This window comes from Phyllostomus discolor, chromosome 10 (assembly GCF_004126475.2).
Source record: "Phyllostomus discolor isolate MPI-MPIP mPhyDis1 chromosome 10, mPhyDis1.pri.v3, whole genome shotgun sequence".
NCBI lineage: Eukaryota > Metazoa > Chordata > Mammalia > Chiroptera > Phyllostomidae > Phyllostomus > Phyllostomus discolor.
Window position 1 is genome coordinate 35,162,184 of NC_040912.2, and position 24,455 is coordinate 35,186,638.

Consider the following 24,455-nt stretch of genomic DNA (forward strand, 5'->3'; position numbering starts at 1 on the left):
TAGCCAGAACTCAAGGGCTGAGGTTGTTGAACCAAGGTCAGGTCTGACTCCACTGGTCTACCACCTGGTACCCTTTACACTACAAACAGGGGGTTAACCAGGTACAGATAACAACAGGCTGAAGATCTTTTAAGATAAGGTAGTCAAGGAAAGGCCTCTGAGGAGCTAGTTCTGAATTGTAAAGAGGCCCTTCTTGAAAATGCAAGCAGGGCAAGAAGGGAGGGGTGGAAATTTTGTCTACTCAGCATCTGAGTTCTTTTCCTGTGTTTGAGGACATCCTACTCTGTGAGTCTTGGTAGGAGGCAGGCTTCTCCAAAGCACATTTACTCACTTTCCTAGCCTTCTCTGAAGTTAGGATTTGGGCACATGACCTGGGCTTGAACAAACAGGGTAATCTGCTCAAGGCAGTGAGTCAGGAACTGGTGCCACCAAGAAGCTGTGCCGTGAATTTCTTTTGCTACCAGTGAATGGCAGCAATGTGAAAAACAAGAAAAAGAAAAAGGAGGAGGATGGGAGGAGAGAAGAGAGGAAGGACAGGGAAAGAGGGAGGGACAGGGGAGCGGGGAGGAGAAAAAGAAAAGCTTCCTTTTAAAGGCACTTGGAGTGTCTGAATTTTATTGGTGTTATTCCAAAGGTCGATCAATAGTAGTGAAAGGCACAAAGTGCTGACAATGCTTCACCTAGAGAATGACACTAACAGGCTTCTTCTCAGGGTCCCGTTTCCTATTCTTTCCAAGAACACACTTCACTGGTAAATGAACAAAGAAATGTTTCTGAAGACTTCAGGAAAAAATGTCTGAAACTATTTTACTGATGCATGGGAACTGAGATAAAGAAACTAGATTATTTGAGGGCGAAAGTTCCCTTAGAACAAAATTCTTTCGTTTTTTCTTTTTGAATACTCACATGGGCAGACGGGTCCTGCATGGACTGGCACCACCTGACAGCTTCCACTGTGCATGACCGCACGGTCTCTGTGCGGCCATGATAGAAGTATCTTGTCATAGCTGTTTCGTAGCAACAACCAGGGCTACAATAAAAAAAAGAAAATAAGAGAATGCATCACAATAAAGAAAATGCTCTAATACTGCTATACAAAGGAAGTTTACCCAATAAAGCTCGTTTTGGTCAGAGACTAAGTTCTATAATGTAGACTAGTCAGACTTTCAACAACAAAGATGCTATTTCCAACATCAAAGAACAAGCAGCTCTATATGGAATGTTTCAAAGGCTCGGTTGCTGGCGGTGACATACACTGGAGTCTGTGGTAGGTGGTCTCTGTGATGCTGGCCCCAGTGATCCTCGCCTCTTGCTACTTACGCCCCTCACTCTGAATGTGGGGTGAACTTAAGTCACTTCTAATAAGTGCACATGACAAGTGGTGGGATGTCACTTCTGAAATGAGGTACAAAGTGAGCTTACTCCTGCTCTCATTACCCTGCTCTGAGGAGAAGCCAGCTGCTATGCTGGGAGCTGCCCTAACAAGGAGGCCCAGGTGGCAAGAAACTGAGGAAGCCTCTGGCAACAGCTTAGGAAGAACTAAACCCTACTAATAACCATGCAAGTGAGCGCGGAAGCAGATCCGCTCTAAGCAGTGCCCGCAGAGGAGAACACAGAGCTGGCGGACACCCCAACTACAGCCATGCTGCAGACTAAGTCGGAGGCCACCAGCAAAGCTGCAGCTGGGTTCCTGACCCACAGAAAATATGAGAGGAGAAGTGTTTGTTGTTTTAAGCCTCCAAGCTTTGGGGTAATTTGTTATACAGCAATAGATAACACAGAATCCCTGGCCTTTAACGCCTTCATTTAGAATGTGACGACTGCAGAATTAAGTAAAAGCATGATTTAAGAAGCTCCCCAGAGCAATGACCATTTTCCTCAGTTGAAGAATGATATAAAAACTTTAGACAAAAAGTTCTCTTACTTTCCTGGTAGTTAGAGTTAAAGGGATCAAATGGAGTGAGAGCAAAATATTGGAATGTTGTTCAAAGGGGCCAGAGTTACTGAGTCTCTTCTGTTCTGTCTTTCTGTAAGGCTGTCTCCCTGAGAAGAAAGAGTATCCTTTCAAAATGTGAAGGAGAAAGTATAAGTAAAGATTTAAAACACCACTAAAATAACATTCTTTTTTAAAACAGATTACAAATGAAAGCAGTAAGAAGAATGACACAGGATCACTACTCTGCAACCTCTCATGAAATAACGGACATTGGTAACAATCATCGATGGCTACTAAAACCATTAAGTGAACAACTCAGGGGGAAGTTTTATAACGGATGTTGGCTGACAACTAACTCTCAACCAGAAACAATGAAAGAGAAAAATCAATCACATTGACTATTTGATTTATTGTTGTAAAAAAATAACTGATTATTTTTGAGTCTCTAGATTTAATTAACAGTTTATAGAAAACATGGGATACAGAGCACTATATTTAACTTTTTTTTTTTTTTTACTTAAAAGGCAAATGCCTAGAACACCAAATTGATAGTGGTGGGCACACGGTGCACAAGACAGAACAGATGACAACAGCACAATGAAAGAGGGCGGCATGGAGAAGCACAGAAGCAGACTGTGTGTAAACCATTAAAACTGAGCTGGCGTCACTCACACTGGGTTGTTATAAGTTTAAGATGTTAACTGTAATCTCCAAGCTAATCACCCAGAAAATAGCTGAAGAATACAGAAAAAGAAGGCAGTCAAAATGGTACACTGCAAAAAATCAATTAAATATACAATAAAGGCAGTGATGGAGAAACTGAGAAATAAAAAAACATATAACACCTACAAAAAATATAGCTATATGGCAGAAGCAAATCCCTTTTCAATAATTATTTACAATGTCAATAGACTGACCTCTGTAGTCAAAGACAGAGATTGGCAGAATGGATTAGAGTATCTATAGGCTGTCTACAAGAGATTCACTTTAGATAAAAAGACATTAAGAGGTTAAAAGTAAAAGGATGAAAAGAGGTATTCCATGGAAATAGTAACCAAAGGACTTGGAGTGACTATCTTGTTATCAGAAAAATATATTTTAAGTCAAAAGGTTAAAAGAGGTAAATACTAAAAAATATATTGATATAAGGTTTAATTCATCAAGATATAAATTACAAAAAATATATGCACAAAACAATAGAGCCCTAAAATATAAGAAGCAAACATTGACAATTGTTCTACTACAATAGTTGGAGACGTCAATACCCAATACCAACTTTCAATAATGAATAGAACATGCAGACAGAAGATCAATAAGGAAACAGAGGACTCACCAGTACAAATAACTCAATCTAACAGACATATATAGAGCACGGCACTCGGTAACAGCAGAATAAAAATTCTTCTCAAGTGCACATAACAGACTATAAATTAGGCCACTAGTCTCAATAAGTTTTAAAAGACTGAAATCATACAAAGTATCTTCTTCAATGACAATGGAATGACTAGAAAATCAATTAAAGAAGGAACTGGAAAATCACAAATGTGTAGAAATTAAACAACACAGATTTTTAAACCAATTGGTCAGGGAGAAATCACAAGGTAAATTAGAAAATACCTTGAGATGAATGAAAAAGAAAAAAACCCACCAAAATTTATTGAATCAAGTGAAAGTAGTGTTCAGAGGAAAATTTATAGCTGTAAACACTTACATTAAAAAAAAGATCTCAAATCTATAAAATAACGGCACACCTTAAGGAATAAGGAAAAAAAAGAGCAAACTAGATCCTAAGCTAACAAATGCAAGAAACTAACAGAGTGAAGGATAAAATATAGATATTGAACAAAATAGTTAACTAAACCAAAATTGTTTCTTTGAATAGATCAATAAAATTGACAAACCTTTAGCTACACAACTAAAAAAAAGGAAATAGACTGCAGTTACTAAAATTAGCTATGAAAGAGAGCATTGCTACTTACTTTACATTAATACTAGGGATTATAAATCAACATTATGAACAATAGCATACTAAAAAATTGGATAATCTAGATGAAATGAACGTATTCTGAGAAACTCACAAACTACCAAATATGAGTCAAGAAAAAAGAGAAATGCGACTGGACCTAGAACAAGTAAGAAGAAGAATCAGTAATTAAAAACCTCCCAATAAAGAAACGCTGTGGACCAGATTGCTTCATTAATGAATTCTTTTTTTTTTATATTATGTTTCTTTCTTTCTTTTTTTTTTAAAGATTTTATTTATTTATTTTTAGAGAGGGAAGGGAGGGAGAAAGAGAGAGAGAGAAACATCAATGTGTGGTTGCTGGGGGCCGTGGCCTGCAACCCAGGCATGTACCCTGACCGGGAATTGAACCTGCGACACTTTAGTTTGCAGCCTGCACTCAATCCACTGAGCTACGCCAGCCAGGGCTCATTCATGAAATCTAACACTTAAAAAATGGACATTAATTCTCCTCAAACTCTTCAACCCCCACCCCCCCCCCCCCACAAAAAAAAACAACAACACAAAAAACAACTGAAGAGGAGGGAACACTTCCTAACTCATAACAAGGCCAGCATTACTCTGATACGAAAACCAGCCAAAGACACTACAAGAAAGGACATTATAAACCAATATCTCTTATAAATATAGATTTGAAAATCCTTTACATTATTAGCAAATTCGATTCAGCAGCATATTAAAAAGATGATACAACATCGCCAAGTGAGGTTTATCCCAGGAATGCAAGAGTGGTTCAAGAAATGAAAATCAATGTAATATACCACATTAATAGAATGGAAAAAAAGATCTATGTGATAATCTCAACTGATATCAGAAAAGCATCGACAATATCCAACAGTGTTCCATAATGAAAACACTCAATGAAATACAAAGAGAAGGGTACTTCTACAACATGACCCCACACAGCCTACCTCACAGTAAACGGTGAAAGACTGAAAACGTTCTACCCAAGATGAACAGGAAAGGTTGCCCGCTTTTGCCACTTCTAGTCAACATGGAACTGGCTACTCTAGCCAGAAGGAAAAAAAAAAACATCCAAATTGGAAAGGAAAACTATCTCTATTCACAGATACCTACTCTTATATTTAGAAAACCCTAAAGAGTCCACACATGCACACACACACACACACACACACACACCCCTGTTAGAAATAATAAACAAATTTGGCAAAGTTTCAAGATACAAAACCGACACAAAAATCAAGTTACATTTTTATGCATTAGTAATGAGTGATTTGAAAAGAAAATTTAAAAAATAATTTAATTTACAATAGCATCAAAAAGAATGAAATATTCAGGATTAAATTTAACCGCAGAGGTGAACAGACTTGTACAGTGAGAAGTATAAAACATTGCTGAATTTTAAAAAAACAAAAATAAATGGAAAGGGACCCCATGTTCGTGGACTGGAAAACTTGACATTGTTAAGATAACGATACTACCCCAAACAGTCCCAGATTCAATGTAATCTCTATCAAAATGCTGGCGACATTTTTGCAAAAATAGAAAAACCCATCCTAAAATTCTTACGGAATTTCAAGGGACCCAGAAGAGTCAAAACAATCTTGAAGACAAGAACAAAGGTGAAGGACTCATACTTCCAGGTTTCAAAACTTAGATCTAACTGAAATAAGCCAGACACAAGAGGACGCATTTTATGTAATTCCACTTACAGGAAATATCTAGAACAGGCAAATTCAGAGACAAAAAGCAGATTAGAGGTTGGCAGGGTGTGGGGCCCAAGGGGGAGCAGAAAGTTGTTGCCTAACAGGTGCAGATTCTGTTTGGGGCAATGAAATTTTAGAAACTTACAGTGGTGATGGTGGCACAACACTGTGAATGTAGTTAATGCTGCTGGATTATACACTTAAAAATAGTTAAAATGGCAAGCTGTAATTGCCTAAGGCAAAAACAGTAACAGTACATTGTGTGGTTTATAACATATGTAGAAGTATAATGTGCGTGACAATAGCACAAAGAATGGGAGGAATGAAATAGAAGCATTTTGTTTTAAGGTTCTTACGTTATACATGAAGTGGGAAATACTTGGTTGGCCAAAAAATTCATTTAGCCTTTTTCTGCATAAGGGCTCTAGCAGTGCCTAGTTGTCTTTAACTTCATTGGAAACAATTTTGTTATATTGTATTGTGACAGCTGTCATATCAGCATGCATAAAGAGCAACATCAAAACTGGTGAATTTTTGTGCAGCCACTTTAATACTGAAGATGGAAGAAGATAAGCAACATTTTTGGCATATTATGCTTTATTACTTCAAGAAAGGTAAAAACACAACTGAAACGCAAAAAAAGATTTGTGCTGTGTAGGGAGAAGGTGCTGTGACTGATCAAATGTGTCAAAAGTGGTACACAAAGTTTCTTGGCACTACTGATGTTTTAGCCAAATAATTGTTTGCTGTGGGGCTGTCTCAGGCATTGGAAGAGGTTTAGCAGCACCCCTGGCCTCTAATGGCCAGAAGCCAATAGCAGGAGATAGCCAATATACTTAAAATGTCCAAATCAATAAAGTTATTGGTGAAAATGAAAATGTGTCTTAAACTAAATGGGCTTTTTGGCCAACCCAATATTATGTGAAGGTAGACTGTGATAAATTAAAGATGTATTTTGTAAATCCTAATGCTACTAAAAAAAAAAACCAGTAGAATAGACTATGAAGATAAAATGGAACAATTAAAAAAATGTTTTTTTACAAATGCAAAAGAAGATAAAAAAGAAGGAACAAAAACTGGTGGAATAAAGACAAAAATATACAACAAGATGGTAAACATAAACCGAATCTTACTGATAATTAAATGTAAATGATTTAAACATCCCATTTAAAACGGATATTCTCAGACTGGATTTAAAAAAGTAGTATCAAGGAGTTTCTACTTCTGCTTAGGATATAGAAAGTTGCAACATACCATCTCTTCTATCCTAAAAATGAGTAAAGACTAAGATAATCTACAAAATCACAACTTTTCATGAACCCATCAGAAAACAGACTGTATGAAAACCAAATGATCTGAATTTCAAAAAATGGCCCCCCCCCCCCCTTAGAAGTATTAAGGTAATTAAAAACAAGGTAAGACTATGAAAATGTCACAGATGGAAATCTGTCATTCTTTGCAATTACTATTGATGGAAGTACAAATTCGGATATGGTGTCAATTGGAAAAAAGTAGGAAAAAACACTGTGAGTTAGAATGAAATCACGATGGTAAAAATGTACCCTTGGAGTTCAAGAGTCTGAAGAGAGAAAATGAATGGTTCTCACCGCCCATGAAGTCTGTAATAGGCCAGCTGAAGAGCAAGCTGAATAAACGTATCGGGGTGAAGCATCTTCTTCTTGGTTAGCTTTTTGCCAAAACGTGTGAAGGAACGTGACACAACCTGCAGATCAGATGACTATCGACGGCAAAAAAAATTAAATGGAAACAGTGACAATCACCTAAAGAGAATATCCCAAAGATAACCAAATTATACTTTTCATTAAAGTAATTATCGAACATAATTAAAGGTATTAAAGCTATAATTGAAGTGTTTCATGCTCTCATATTAGATGCTAGCCAAGTTTTTATATAGCAGTTAAAAGAGAGAGCATCACTATTTAAGAGAAAAGTGAAAAATCTACCTGCTTGAGAAATTGGGCTTTAGCTTGGCTGATGTCATTTAATACTTTCTCATCCACAGTGAAAACAAGCTCCTCTGGAAGAGGTATAGCCCGTGCTTTTTCTGAACCCTGAATATAGGGGAGAATTAAGAATATTATGTCTGTAAAACTACTAGGAGAAAAAGGATAAAATATTTGTTCTAACATACCTTCCATCTTCCTTCATTCTCTAAAACCTTCTCATCAACATAATAGCTGATGTCTACCATAACCATTGCATCATAAGGAGCATGCTAAAACAAAAATACACAATGTTTTGAATACTTTATAATATAAAGTTTATATCAAGTTAAAACTTAACCCAATGTTTCATTTTCACTTTTCCTCCATTCTTAACACATGATAAAGTGCAGAATTCACAAATGCCTTTACTAATGATAAAGATATGGATATTATACAATATAGTGATCGCTACATTTTATTCTGAGAAAGAACAAATATTTATAGTTGGAAGCACTTAATTAGGCAATTAAGGTAATGGGGAGGGTGTGAAGTAAACACAAACCATCTAGAGAAAATACTTGCTGTATGTACTGGAAGTTGAAGCAGGTATATGTTGCAATGCCAAGATGTTCTGGAACTGTGAGCGCACTGTGTCAAAGCCAATGGGGATGGCAGACTATGTGAAAGGCTAAACTGAGGGTGGGTGTGAACTTTAGGGAAAAATACAGGCCCACTAGAAGAGTATTAAAACCTAATGATGTTGTGAACATATATACAACAGTATTCAGAAGAGGCAGAATTCTCAATGTGTAAGGAATGTGGGAAAGAAGGGCTGAATTATAGGGCACTACAGGTTTAAAAGCTATATTTAGAGGAATGAATTATAGCTACTGAATTTTTCCATCATTTATTTTGAAGGTCAAACTTTTTAACCTATTTTCTCCATGTTCTTTTGATGGCAATTACATCAGATTGGTTTTTTTTTTCTGTGTTACTGCTACCACTTTACATTAAACACAGTTACCATTCATGAACTGAATGTGATACTGCTAGCCTTGGGGAGGAAGAAGGGAGGCTTAAAATATAAACCCAGCCCATCTGGGCCCAGGTTCAGAAGGAGTAGTTAGGTGTCTAAAATACCCCTCTGACACTGCACAGCTCTGCAGCCCTCTATCTGGCCTGATGGAGCCTGGAAGCAGTGTACTGCTGTGGAATAGTTAGTGGCCAAAACATCAGGAAAGGCTCATGAGGGAGGGTGGTAGGAGATGCAGGAGCAGCTGGTCCCACCTGTCAGCAACAGCTCACATAACAAAGCAGTAAATGACAAACCACCTTTCTCACTGCATCTCGCAACAGTGTAATGCTTTATAGCTTTACAAAGAATATTCACAGACATCACACACATTGTTTCATTTAAGACAACAGTATTAATCTCTAACTCTTCTACTGGAATCAGTTGGAAAGAACAAGACTGATGGATATAAATCTCTTCAATTTATAATTCTACCCATCCACTTACTGATAGAAAACTAATAATTTCAAAAGAAAAAGGGAAAGAAAATATAAAAATTCAAATGTGTTCCTAACACTTTATTTGTTCACATAAGCTTGACAATTTTATTTCACTTATACGAAGGCAATATGTGCAACATACTATTTAAAAATGTGGACTTTGGTTCTGAGTCCAAACCCCACCACGTTAGCTGTGCAATTGTGAGAAAGTTACTTAATCCTTTAAGTAAATTGCCTCACCTGTTAGTGGGTGTAATAATATCAATACCTATTCTCATAAGCTGCTGTGAAAAATGATTTTAATAATGCGTATAAAGTGCTTACTATAAACCTGGTCCCCAGCAATAATTAGTAACTGCTGTTATATTAACAACTAATGTTTATTACATGCTTCTTATGTGCCCTCCACAAAGCTTATGTGGAGAAACCCAGGATTTTAAATCCCTAGAGGAAAATGCAATTAATTAGTATAATCACAGAAGTACACATTCAAGCACCAATGGAACAGAACAACAACATGGCTTTGAATTAAGAAGAGCTTTACTTTACAGTATATATACTTTACTAATGATGCTTTCATAGGTTAAATTGCATTTTCTTAGCATCTTAGGTTACAAGGGAGAGCTACATAGAATTTTAAAAGCAGATTATCATGTGGAGAAAAGCAGAATGACTTTAGACACACATGGGCATTAATGCACACGTGTAAAACACCCATACATGTCCTATAGGAAAGCATCTCAGTTGTGTTGGGATGTACGCTGATCACGAGACCAATAATATTTTTTCAAAGACAGAAAAATCATTCCATTATTTTCATCCTGAATTTGAGCAAACAACAGGATGTTGGTGGTATCAGTAAAAATCAAAGTAGTGCAAGGTTTTTTTGTGGAGGAGGGGTTGGGAATGAGGGAGAAAAGCAAGATGATGCATCTTCTTAACGATGAGAGCAACTCAGCCCCACATAACAGTGCACTGAATAACACGCAGTCTGAACAATTAACATACAGAGACACAGAACTTTCAAAGTGAGGACAGGTGAAAACTGGAAAAGCGTAACTGCAAGCCACCTAGATAGAAACGGCCAATGGAAGCAGTAAACCAGGGAAGACAGCAGGCACATGGGGAAAAGTATGACCACTACTAAGGTCCGTTTTAGAACAGACAGACAGGGAAAGACTGGTGAGGGGATGGAGACAGTGTCAGTGCCGTATGAAGAGGAGGGCGATCACCTGCAGCAGACAGGCCAGGGAGAGGGGCAGTCAGCTCTCTCACAGAGGATCGTTTCCAGGGGCTAGTGAGGGTACAAACTAGACTGAGAAGGTGAGGAAGAATCAAACAAGGAGCTGAAAAGAAGAAAACTGAGGCAATTAACAAGAAATATTTTGTCAACACTGGACTCCAAGGAACAGCACAGACAACAAAACTTCAAAATGACTCATGACAACCTTTTACTCTGATGAACTACTTCAATAGACAACTAGACTAATTACTGGCTCATCAACCACACCACCTTCTCACATGATGATAACAACTTTGTTTTCCTTTAGGCGGCCACCATGTACATTTGTGGTGGTTTGAGTAAGAGTGATTCTGCCTCTAGGTTCCAAGGTTTTTGCCAGGTGACCCAGACCAGGCAAGTCAGAGTGCCCGACTCCCTGGAACGGGCACAGGGTTCACACATGCCAACCACAGCCAAAGAGCACGACTCCCAGGCCTCTTGCTGGAACCACTGGGGGGGAAAGCTGGCTGTTGCCATGGGGAACACTCACCTATGAAGAGACCCGAGACGGTGGGTACAGCAACCACATCCGTAGTCTCCCCCAAAAGAAAGCCAAATGTAGAAAAGTAGTACCAAAAAATTGAAAGAGTAATTTCTAATGGGAGAATCTGGACACTGGAAGTCAGCCTCACCCAAATTTAGCTGTACCCCTATGTCAACAAATATCTTCCTAAGCTAATGCCAGTTTCTATCACCGAAAACTAAATAAATACTGGTTAACACAACCACTGAACCCAGATCAATGTAACAGGTCTGTCTAAGTATTTTACAGTCACTTAATGCTTTTAGAGGAAGGCCACCAAAACTAACAAAAAATCTACGTCACACTACTTTATGTCAAATTACATACTTTATGAAAAGTGTTTTAATGAGATTACAATTGTGTACTGCAACTCTAACTTAGGTTGATTTTTAAATTTTGTTGATTCATAGCCTCCTGACTGTCCATCAGAAAAATGGCAAGGTAGAGCTAATGAGGAAGACCATGGGAGAACAGAAGAGAAACAAGTTTTGTTGTTTTTTACAAGGAAGGTAAAAATGGTATTAAACACCAGACATTTCAATATCCACGGCTTAAGTAATGTTCCAAGATCATGTGTCATTCATTTTAGGAAAATAGTTTCAAAATTACTAGGTAAAAAGAGAACTATATCCACATATATTGCTCTGTGGTTAGAACATATACATAATGCTACTATAGTATCTTTCAAAATGGGTTGGGCCCTGGCCAGCTAGCTCAGTTGGTTAGAGCATCATCCATCCCTATACACCAAGGTTGTAGGTCTGATCCCTGCTCAGGACTGGTACAAGAAACCACCAATGAATACATCAATAAGTGGAACAACAACTCAATGTTTCTCTCTCCCTCTCTCTAATAAATAATAAAATAAAATAAAGTTCTAATTCTCAACAAACAATGAGTTTTGAAGTTTATAATCTATGAAAATATATGCAAACTTCACTTTGCAGGTAAACACTAAACTATTAGCTTTACTACTGAAAATAACTTGTCCTATACTCTACTTTCACAGAGAAATCATAACCAAACCTTTTACGATAATGCCATAAAATTGAAGTGTTTACTCATACTACCACAGCACAGCATAAATATTATAGCTTACTGCCAATAAATCAACCTAAAAGATTAAAAAGAAAAAAAAATAACTTCCGTAGTTTACTTACATCACAATTACAGCCAAATACTCCATTAGAAAAGGAAATCAAGTTATAAGATTTGTCACCCCAGCGTACTGCTGGATCTCCAGTGAGGATCATTGCAATTACCTAAAATCAATTCAAAAGATTTTAATATTAATTTGTAAGTATATCACATATCTCTCTCTCACACACACACACACACACACACACACCCAGAGTAAGAGAGAGAGAGACAGGGAGAGAAAGAGAGAGTCTGACTTTTCACTTTTGGGTAAACCAAATTTAATAAATGGTAACAGTTGTGCTCCAGAGAGTAATTCTGGCCCAATTTTAGATATTTCTTAAACTCTCAAGAGGTGCGCTCTCCCTCCTAGGAACACGCCCACACCTTTTCCTTCCCTTTCTTCTTCACCCCAGGAGCATTACCCTTGCCTTTTCCTCTCCTGAGCTCCAAGGGCCCTTCTTCTGCCTCTGTAACTTGTTTCCTGAGCCTGCACAGCCCAGCTGGCTCACTTCTACCACCTCTGTAATTTTCTAAATAGACTTTCTCTCATAATTTGGAAAAAAAAAATCTCAAGAAATCCTCCGTAAAAGAGATTGCAGGTACAGCATTCATAAACGTTTAGAGAATATAAAATGGAAAGAATAAGGCTTTTGCAACTTGAATAATACAAAGAGGCCTTGATAAGTTTGTCATTAAAATTTAGTTACAACAAAAATATTTCAAGATTTCACATCCCTCTAAACTTGTTTCTCAAACAGTGGGTTTGGCCCATCAGTGAGTCATGAAATCAGTTTAGTGCCCCACAGCAAGCACTCTTGACAAGAAAGAACACAACAGAATGTGAGCATGAGAGCGCATCACAGACAGTGACTACTTTGTTGTGGAGCCTCTGCGACATGCGTGTGTGCGTGCAGGCGCGTGCGCGGCGGCTGCCGCCGGAGTGCGCGTCCGACTGGAGGTGGCAGTGGAAGGGTTTGAACAATGCTGCATTAAAACATACTGTTCCTCAAGAAGTCGGGTGATTCTCCTATTAAAAAAATAAAACTAAAGGAGAGGAAAAGTTGGTTTCTAGCTACAAGGCTTTTCAATTCTATATTATTTTATTGCTATCATTTAATATTGATGAATGGTTTATGAAATAATGTTTTTAAAAGACTATGAGACTTCTAAAAATATAACCACTGCCTTTTATTGTGTCCCAGGAAATGATAATATTATCCCAGGGTGAAAAAAAAAAAGTAAGGCCACATTCACCCTTAAACTCACTACAGTTAATTTGTTCAATAAAACCAAATGACAAAATAAATTGCTTAGTGTTTGATATAATTCTTAGGACACACATCACCAACTAAGGTGTCAAGACACATTGGTGTAGGTTATAGGTAGGGTCTCATGTCACCTTTGGCGGAAGAAACTTAGACCAGTGACCTGTGCAAATTTTTTGCATATGCATTCAATGAAAAGGCTGCAAAACACTGATATATAATATGCAAACAAATAGTCATATTTCTCTAAACAACATACAAGATTTCTCTAAATGGACCTAAACAATGAGGCAAGAATTCATGAAGCATTATTTACCTATGCATAAGCTTCAATTTGGTACATGTGGGAAGAAATAAGAGAACAAGAGTTAACAAGATAGTTAAGTACCTGCGAATAATCTTCAGGTGTTACATGTGGACTGACATCCTCTATGGAATACACCAGTAAACTGCTCTGAATTTTTTCTAATATAGTCAAGTTCACTGGATCAAGACTAATCAAATATTCTCGTGCCTAAAGGGCAAGGGAGATAATGGGATAATGATTAAATCCAGCAGGGAAAGCCCCATTAAGAAAAAGTGTTTAGCTGATAATAATATACTGCATATTTGAAACTTGCTGGGAGTAGACCTTAAAATTTCTCATCACAAGAAAAGAAATTTGTAACTATAAAGACACATTAACTAGACTCACTGTGGTAATTATTTTGCAATACATACAAATGGTGAATTATTATGTTATACACCTGAAAACAGTATGTTATATGTCAATTATACCTCAGTAAAAAAAAGAAAGTGTAAATTATAACCTTAGCCCATCGAGTTCGCTCCTCGCTCGTCAACGCTGCTATCCCGGGTCCCTCGGGCTGACTATGGCACTTCTTGTGGATGTATGTCAATTGCCTTATGGAAGATTAAAGAAAGAGGATTTAAGAGTGTTGGCGGAATCACTAGCTACTTGGGCCTTTCACAGGCGATAACATTTACCAGTGTTTAAATATTTTGTTGTATTATCCAAAAAGAGGGATTATGATCTCAACAACAATGGATTTATTTCCATACCACATCATTTTTTAAAAAGATGATTATGTGGCCAATTGACACCAAAAGTACATTTGACAATAACTTAAGTAAATAAATTTGGTGTTTGGCTGATAGAATTTATACTTTCAAAATGTACATGTACTCTCGGGATCCAAGTAAACACCCCTTATAGAATGGAGAGCTGGAATAATATTCTTGTAAACAGTTTCACAAATATCCTACATATCTAACTAAAAATGATGTGTGTGTATATTTCACAGAGGACTGCCTCTATACCTACTTAATATCTGTGTACTTAAGCCATGTAGTCACGTGTTGTTATTTATAACCATTTTAAAGACTCTATTAGCTAAGGATCAATTATTTCTCCCCATATACTCCCAGTCTGATGAGTTTCATGTATTTTAAAACATATGGCAGGTAAATAACAGGGTTCATTTATAAAAAATAAATTTTTATCAGTCAAAAAATCCACAGAGGTTTAGTTTCAGTCTTACTTCCTCATGGCACCACTAGTAGCATGGAAAAAATACAATTATTGATTTCCATTATTTTCCTCATCACTGTGTTTAACACCCAGTAGTAAATCTTAAAATTACCTCCTGCCTTGGCTTTCTAGCATTATTCCTCTGTGGTCTCCCCGATCGCTGACTGCTCAGTCTTCCTCATTGACTGTTTGTTCTTCTATTGCCAAAAGCGCTTCCCCAAATTTCTATCGCTAGCCTCCCCCAACCCTTTCTACAGCTTCACTCCTGGTCATTTCATCTACTTCTTTAACCACTTCAACTATCACCTTTATGTAAGCGGCAACCAAATCTCTAACTTCAACTCCATTTTCTCTGTAAATTTCTGGTACCAAATTGTCAAATTCTTGCTGAACTCTGTACCTCATTTTATGCCAACATTTCAAACTAGTTATACCTTTTAAAATTATCTCCCTTTCCCATCTCACAATTTAAAAAAACTTATGTTAGAAGAAAACATAGGTGTAAATCTTCATGATCTTGGATTAGGCAATTTTTCTTTGGTAGATATAATAACAAAAACACCAGCAACTAAAAAATATTAGATAAATAAGACTTTGTCAAAATTATAACTTGTGTGCTCCAAAGGAGGCCATGAAGAAAGTGAAAAGGCAGTTCCAAACTGGGAGAAAAATGTTTGCAAGTTATATATCTGATAAGAGACTCATACACAGAATATACAATGAATACTTACAACTCAATGATAAAAAGACAATTAACCCAATTAAAAATTGGCAAGGAATTTGAATAGGTATCCTCTAGTGAAGATATACAAATGGCCAATAAGCACATGAAAAAGTGTTCAACATTATTTTAATGGAAGAGCAAACAAAAGCCACAATGACAGGACACTTCATACCCACTAGGATGGCTATGATAGAAAAGGCAAGCACTGGTGAGCACGTGAAGAAACTGGAGCCCTTACACACTGCTCTGAGTGTGAAATGGTGCAGTCACTTTGAAAAACAATGTGTCAGATGGTTAAACAGAGTTAAGATACAGTAATTCCACTCCTAGGTATTCCAAGAGAAGTGAAAACCTATGTCCACACAAAAACCTTTACATGGGTATCCATGGCAGCATTATTCTTAGTAGACAAAAAGTAGAAACAACCCCAATGTCCACCAGCTGATGAATGAGTAAATAAAATGCAGCATATCCACAGAATGGAATATTATTCAGTCATAAAAGGAGGTATAAATACATGCTACAAGATGGGTGAACCTAGAAAACATCATGCTAAGTGAAAAAATAAGACACAAAAGTCCATTTAAGTTTTCTACTTCTATAAAATGTCTGGAACAGACACATCTACTGAAACAGAAAATCAAGTGGGGGGTACCTAGGGCTGGTGGTGTGGAGGTATTGGGGAGGTTTAAGAGGTGTCTGCTAATAGATGGGGTAAGAGCTGGGGTGCAATGAGGTTACTGTTACGGGTACAGGGTTGCTTTGGGGGATGACAAAAATGTTCTAAAATTGACTGTGGAGAGAAGATGGTTACACAATTCTGTAATATTCAAAAATGTTGAATTGTACATTTTAAATGGGTGAAAAGTATGCTGTGAGAATTCTATCTCAATAAAGCTGTCATTAAAAGCTACAAAAACAGAACTGATATGCTCTTTCACCTGCTCTTCTACTGCCTCCTCCTAATGTAATACTATCTACTCATCCAAGTTGAGAAACCTAGGTCATATTTAATCTTTCTTTCTAAATCCAGTCACCAAGTCTCATTAATTTTATCTCCAAAACATTTTCTACATTTGTACCATCTTTTAAAGTCCCAACTTCTTACTTCTTTCCTGAATTACTGTAGATTTTAATATATCTTTTTGAGGCTCCAAGTCACTAAGATTCAGAATCTGACCAATCTATCTTCCTCTTTTAACATGTATCTTTTTGTGCATTTCTATGTAAAATTTCCTAATGCACAGGACTGGCCTGACAACTCAATTCACACACACACACACACACACACACACTTTTACTTTGTCTGAGGAAAGGGAATTAAAAAAAAAAAGACCTGGTAACTAATATTTTAGCACTCCATCTGCATGTAAAATCAGAAATAAATGATTTTAATAAAACATTATAATCAATATAACAGATAAGTATAAGGCATATAAAGAGACTAAAGGAGGCAATCCTTGGGGCTTGAGGTTAGAAGAGAGAATAGGAAATTAGGACACAGATGACCTTGTGGTGACAGATGAACAGAGACACAAAGCATGAGTAAGAATGCGTACTCAAGAGGCAGACAAGGCAGGGGAGGGCATTCCAAATAAAAGTCATGAGTACATGCAAAGATCACAGATAATCTGATATGTTACAAGAACTGCAAGCAGAGAAGTGGGGTAGGAGTATAGGAGGCACCAGGAGGAGGAGCAGGTGACTGGGCTGAAGATAGGCAAAGGTCAAAGGTCAAATCTAAAACACTGCTAAGGAACCGGGACTTTATTCTGGACTACAAAGAAAAATTTAAGAATCTTAAGCAAAAGTGAAATATAATCAAATTTGAATTCTAAAGACTGATGACTATGGAGAATGTATGGAGGCAAGAAAACAAAAGAAAAAATAGACAAATGGTACTACTTCAAACTAAAAAAGCTTTTGCACAGCAAAGTAAACTATCAACAAAATAAAAAATAACCCACAGAATGGAAGAACACAATCTCCAATACATCTGATTAAGCGGTTAATATCCAAAATTTATAAATTACTAACAAAGCTCAACACCAAAACAAACCAACAACCCAGTTAAAAAATGGGCAAAGGACCTGAATAGACACTTTATCAAAGAGGACATACAGATGGCCAACAGACATCTGAAAATATGCTCAATATCATTAATCAGAGAAATGCAAATTAAAACCACAATGAGATAGCATCTCACACCTGGCAGAATGGCTACCATCAATAAATCAACAAACAACAAGTGCTGGCAAGGTTGTGGAGAAAGGGGAACACTTTAGCACTGTTGGTGGGAATGCAGACTGGTGTAGCCACTGTGGAAAGCAGTATGGAGATACCTCAAAAAATTAATGGATCTGCCTTTTGACCCGGCAACCCCACTTCTGGGAATATATCCAAAGGAACCCAAAACACTAATTTGAAAGAATATAAGCACACCTATGTTCACTGAATTGCTAATTACAATGGCCAAGATATGGAAGCAGCCTAAGTGTCCGTCAACAGATGAATGGATAAAATAACTATGGGACATTTACACCCATTGTACTCCATCAGAACCTGGAGAGTATTATGCTAAGTGAAATAAGCCAGTCAGAGAAAGACAAACACCATGTGATCTCACTCACAGGTGGAATCTAATGAGCAAACTGAACTAACAAGTAAAATGCAGACAGACTCATGGATGGAGAGCAGATGACAGCTAGTGGAGGGATTGAGCAAAAAGGAAAAAGGACTCGTGGACATGGACAACAGTGTGGTGACTGCTGGCGGGAGGAAGTACAAGGGGACTAAATAGTAATGGAAAAAAATAAAATAAAGATTAAATGAAATAAACATTTATAGTGAAAGGAGTTTATGTTTGAGATGTTCTTTAAAATAATCCATGGGAAAACGAGAGGAGGGTCACAAGGAGGTACGGTTGAAACAAGACCATGAATTTATGATTGCTGAAGCTAGAAGTTGATAACTACTGAAGTTAGGGGAAGGGTACATTCCCTCTACATTTTGAAATTTTCCATAATACACTTTAAAATTACAAACATGCATACTATATACAACTATATACTATATACCACTATACATACTATATACTACTATATATACAATCTATTTGTATGTATGTAATACATATTATATATGAAATATATATAGTTTTAAATTTATGTGTGTATAAATAAATATGAAAGGCTAGAATATACCCAACTAGTAACAGTGGTTAATTCTGGGGCAGAAAATGAGATTGGTAGTCTTTGTAGTATTATCCTTTTCTCCAAGTAGAATATATTCATATATGCCTACTAAAATATTTAAATTAAAAATAAAATTAAAATAGATTTTTTAAAGATTCAGCATACATACAATTCTTATTTTTCTGTCACCTTATAAGCAGGTGATTCTGAACATTTATTTTTCAATCCATACAAAAGCCTAAGACCTAATGAGATTGAAGAAAGCAGTTTGAAAACCTGAGGATCTCCGGTGGGGTGATCAGACATCCTTCGTGTAGCACGTCAAAGACAAAAACTCGGCCTCGACACAGCACTGCAATGTGACTTGGGGAACACCCTTCACTCTCTGGGGGGAAAAAAACAGAAAACACAAGACCAAATCTCTCAAACAAGAGTAAAGCTGCATATTTACAGCCAACAGAAAGACAATCATTCCTCCAATATTATACATATTACGTACTTAATATATCGCATGAACAAAAACACTTTAATAAGGTGATGTAATTCAGTTATTACGATATAAGTATGTGCTCCTGAAATTTGTCCATGTGAGATATCTAGAAATCCATGGCAGTTTCAAACATTCGTACACCTTGAGAACCATGTAAATCCCACACTACTACAGGGAATTCTAGTTTTATTTACAGATGGGAAGGGGAAAGGGTAACAGAAGAGTTCTGGAGAAGAACTATTTGTTGGCTTTTTTTAAAAATTAATTTTTTATTTTATTTTTCCGCATTACCATTTAGCCCCTATACTACCCCTCCCCGCCTGCAATCACCACACTGTTGTCCATGTCCATGAGTCCTTTTCCTTTTGCTCAGTCCCTCTTCCCCCAACCTCCCCTCACCACCTCCACAGCCCTTAGCCATCATGTTGCTAGGAGAGCTATTTGAATTAACTAGTTTTTCTTTCAGTTTATTTCAATGTCCATTGTTCATTAGATAATATAATTGCAGTAATATCTAGCTATGATTTCTCAAGAAAATAGTTTTCAGTAGAATAAGGGCACTGTATGCCTGAGTGGCAAGGAGAAAGAATTTTGCCTAATCTGTAGCTTTATTCTGATACCCGGCAAGCCCCTGGTAACTGATTCAATATTTCGTTTGGCACACTCGAACTCCCAGAGAACCACTGGTTTGCTACAGACTTCAGACTATTCTGTTGCACCCCATTTTTCAAGTACTAGTCCCTCAAACAAGGCTCTTCCCATATGACCCCTGCTCCTTCCCTCTAAGAAAGGGGAAAAAAGAGAAAGAAAACTTAGACAAGATATACACTGGCACTAGAAGGAAATTTACTGGTTGATGCTATGTGCAAGAAATTGTGCTAAATGCGTTGCATGTGTTATCTCATGAAATCTCTTCATCAACTATGAGGAAGGACCACCTCCTGAGAGCACTGCTATTGTTTCCCTGATGTCCTGTTTCCTCAAGTCCTCGGAGGTGAGGCATGTATTTTCCTTGTCCCTCATGGCTACCTGCAACCCATTTCTACTCTCTTCCCCTTCAACACTCCCCCATTCCCTTTTACATTTATCGTCACTACTTTCACTGCTGTCCTCTACTGAACACAGCTATCCAAACTGTAAGGCTGGAAAAGAACAAAGATAATACACTTAATGCAAAAATGACCAATATATGGTTGGGAGGAGGGTGAGAGGAGGGTGCCCCTTCAGGCTGCACCTTAGAGAGGATATCTGAGCAGAGAACTAAAGGAAGTGAAGGAGCAAATCATGAAAATATCTGCAGGAATAGAGTTCCAGGCAGAGGAGACAGCAGGCACAAAGGCACTGTGACAAACATGAGCTGGTTTGCTTGTAAGAAAACGAGGTCAGTGCAGCTGCAGCAGACAGAGAAGAAGAGAGAGCGGGAGATGAACTTGGGGCCAAATGATACCAGCTTCAGAAAGGGCCTTCCATTTTCAGTATGATGGGTTTTAAGTAAGAGAGTAATGACATGCTCTAATTAACACTTTAAAAAGGTCACTCCAGCTGCTACATGGAGAAGAGATTTTAAGAGGAAAGAGAACATACAGCAAGATCAGTTAGGAAGTAACTGTAGTCCGGGCAAAAATGGCCTAAGGAAAGGTCATGGGGGCTCTGACTATGGTGGGACACTTGAAGGTGAGAAGGGGTCAAATTTTTTTCTTCTAAGAGGAAGATGTTACAACCTGGAACTATCCAGTAAGAAGGTAAAACTGGTAACACAAAGAGAAAGGATAATCCAGAAGCAAGGTCCTGGAATAGGCAAGAGGAGGAGGGGCCTAGTGCACCACAGAGAAGCATCCTGAGGAGTCAGAACAGTTCATCCATTTCTAAAAAGGGAAAGCAAAACAGATGACTGCATTAATGCAAGGCAAGGGCGTTGTAGGATGGGAAAATATTTAAATGAGTATATTTTCCATGACTGCTGGAGCAAATTCCCACTAACTCAGTAATTTACCACTAACAACACAAATTTACTACTTTATAGGTCTGGGGACCAGAAGACTGAAATGGTCTTACTGAGCTAAAATGCCCTTCCACCATGCCAAGTTTACGATGCCCAGGGGGTTGCCCCATGATGCACACACAAACACAGCAACAACGACAACAACAAACTGAATGAGATAAAAAAAATAAAACACCAAAAAACTGTGCTGCATCATCTTATCATTCAGATACTTAGAGAGGTCTTCCCTACTGTCAAATCTAAAACAGCCACCCAGTACTTATGTTATTTGATTCTCTGTATGGTATTTGTCACTAACTCTGCTATTTTTCATTTCTACTCATTATGTCAGGTTTATCCCTATCTACACCTCTCTTCACACAGCCATAAGTTCAAGAATATACTAATCATGGACATACTTATGCCACTATATCAGAAGACACATGTTAAATTAATTAATCCCCCTTTTACGTACTGTAATTAAAGGAGTTATGTTATATAAGGGATATACGCTAGGTGGTAAATACTGACTTCAAAAACCAGGTGTACTGAATATTAGTTCTTAACTAATGTAACATTATCTCTTTTTGCTACTGTTATTCTCATATCAATTTTTTCCTGTTCGTCCTTTCTATTCATATTTGAACATTAAACTTTATGCCACAAAAACAAGTTCCTTAATCTTTTCTTTTAATTATTTCACTTGTAACATCAACGTAAATGTGTATAGGCTTGAGGACATTATCCCAAGCATCTAAAGAGTTTACAAAGAGGAGTTGAGTTGTACATGAAAATGAACTCATACCTCTCACACTACAACCAAAGTTGGCTACAGAAATTTTACCTTTAAATAAAATTTTATGTAAGAAAAATATCCACTCATACATTCTGCAATAATTATATATAATTAAATTTATAAAAAATAAAAAGTCTTAAAGTAACAAAACTAGCAGTTACTACCACAGAATTTTCATTTCAATATATGCTAAGACACCAAGGAGAAAATGTCATTAAACTAATAGTAAAAACTTTACAAAGACTTTGATGAGTCAATATGAACTCACATGCCTCAAAGAAGATTGATCCCACATTCTCACCTCATACAACAGGAAAGAAAAGTACATTCACAATGAAAGGGGCATGATTACCACATACAAACAAACAACTCAAAATGAGACTTCAGATAAGAAGGAATAGAGGCAGGGTACTAAGATGCTAGGAAAATTCCTGGGCAAGTAGAATGGGGGAATTGAGACAATAAAATAAACAAGGCCAAACAATCTGAAGAATTTAAAGCCAGCTAGTGCATCGCAAGACCTTATCTTCCCTAACTGGGGACACTGGAGAGCAAATGGTTTATATCTCCCCTCCTTAATCAGAGAATACTCAGCTTCAATCACCCTGGTCAGGGAGATAGAGAACAGAGAACCAATTAATGCCAATTGTGCCAGCCAAACCCAAGGACGGATGAAGTCAGGGGAACAAATAAAAACTGGGTTAGAGCCAAGAAGACCCAAGATAAAGTAAAACAGTATAGCAGACCCAAATAATAATCTAAATTCCCGAATATGCTCATTTTGATGCATTGGCACAATAAAATGCACCTAAATCTGATGACTGTTCTCCTAAAATCCTCCCCTAAGCTTCTTGCCCGGGGAAGAGAAATAAAACTTTCTAGGCAAAGGATACCAGTGTGCATGCACTCTAGAGCACGACCACACCCCTTCTTGGGCATGAACTTTTTACTTCCTCCTAAACTTGAGGTGTCCCCATGAGACCTGACACAAGGGGAGCAGCAGGCAGTGGCAGCTCAATCCACTTCCAAGTCCCCCTTTCCTCTGACTTTCCAGTGAGCTAAAAGCAGCCCCCACCTTGGCTCACTTCTGTCACTGTGACCTTTATTTCCCAGTGAGCGAAGAGAAGCCCCAACTTGACTCACTTCTCTCCTGTAACATTTCTAGGGAGCCAAAGCAGAGCTCCGTCTGGGCTTTCTCCTGCTGCTTCTTCTACCTTAAGTCCTTCCTTCGTTTCACTGTCTGTAGGTTTAATAAATATACTCTCAAAACCACCTGGAATTGTGAAATTGTTCCTGTCTGAAATCAAGACCCCACGCACTGCAAGCCAGATGGAGGCAGACCCGCTCGGGGCCTGGGCACTGTCCCGTGACAGAATGAGGACAGAAACAGAAGGATCCAAAGCACATTCCCCAGATTTCCTAACACTCTTCAAAATCCCACTCTTTAACTAAAATTTATATTTTCAAATGATGCAACATAAGCATCAGGTTTGTATAGAACCATGTAAGACACAATTTAGGAAATCCATTCCCACAAATTGCTTTCAACTAATCAGGATGACTGAAAGATAAGGTTCATAGAAAGCCTTTGATTAGTCAATCCAAAAAGAAATACTCTTCAAAATAATGTTTCACAGCGTCATAGAAACTACAACAAAACTACCCAAAATCTCAGTGCTTTTACCAAAGAAAGAACCCGCAGTTTCTACTTACCAGTCCTAAAATAATTCCTAATTGAATCTCTGTTAATTCCTGGAATCTTGCAGGTAGAAAATAGCATTCTGAACTGATTCATATCTAGAGGAGTATTTCCAACTTTATTAACAGGCACTTTTTCTCTATTAAAACAAAAGTATTTTGATTAAGAAATCATTATAAAACTTATACTAAACAGTCACAACTGTAATATTCATTCCCAAATAAGTAAATAAAGCTTCTCAGCTTTTGCCACCTGAGACTTTGGGTAAATTTCATACCAAATTCACATAAGTAGCCTTACTTTCTTAATAGCTGCCAGTAGTTCATGTTATGCCAAAGACTTATACTTCCTCTTTCCAGTTGTGTGCCTTCCTTTGGAGGCCAGTAGTGTTCAAAATGGGCCGCAGGACCCCCAAAGTTGACGTTCAGCTGTGACGGTACACGGACATCCAGGTAGGCAACGTTCAGCCACCACTCTTCCAGCTGAAATAAAGAACATCAGCCCAGTGCTACTGAAGGTTCGTGAATGCGTAAGAAAAAAAAGGTACTGCCTATACAGTTCTTTTCCTTTTCTTTTGAAATGGTAGGGTCTCAAATACTATTCAGTTTAACTATATTATCAAAAACAATACACAAAATAAAGCACCTTCAGACAGGTTGTGTTTAAGTCACAAATACCCAACACAGTACTTAGTTGTGTTTTCTCCAAGTACCTTGGGCACAACAGAGATTCAATAAATTCTTCAC

General features: G+C 37.5%; 1 protein-coding gene across 4 annotated transcripts in view; it reads right to left on the bottom strand.

The window, feature by feature from the left end:
* CROT (carnitine O-octanoyltransferase) overlaps positions 1-24,455 on the bottom strand; it is a 42,560-nt gene that overhangs the window by 9,097 nt on the left and 9,008 nt on the right. For all 4 annotated transcript variants that reach the window (XM_028526137.2, XM_028526138.2, XM_036010667.1 and 1 more), the window contains 10 exons: positions 24,010-24,191; positions 23,724-23,848; positions 19,020-19,128; positions 14,104-14,197; positions 13,683-13,808; positions 12,050-12,151; positions 7,779-7,862; positions 7,591-7,698; positions 7,234-7,364; positions 907-1,030 (listed from right to left, as the gene is read on the bottom strand). In XM_028526137.2, coding sequence (XP_028381938.1) covers positions 907-1,030; positions 7,234-7,364; positions 7,591-7,698; positions 7,779-7,862; positions 12,050-12,151; positions 13,683-13,808; positions 14,104-14,197; positions 19,020-19,128; positions 23,724-23,848; positions 24,010-24,191 — 1,185 coding nt within the window. The remainder of the gene's footprint in view (positions 1-906; positions 1,031-7,233; positions 7,365-7,590; positions 7,699-7,778; positions 7,863-12,049; positions 12,152-13,682; positions 13,809-14,103; positions 14,198-19,019; positions 19,129-23,723; positions 23,849-24,009; positions 24,192-24,455) is intronic.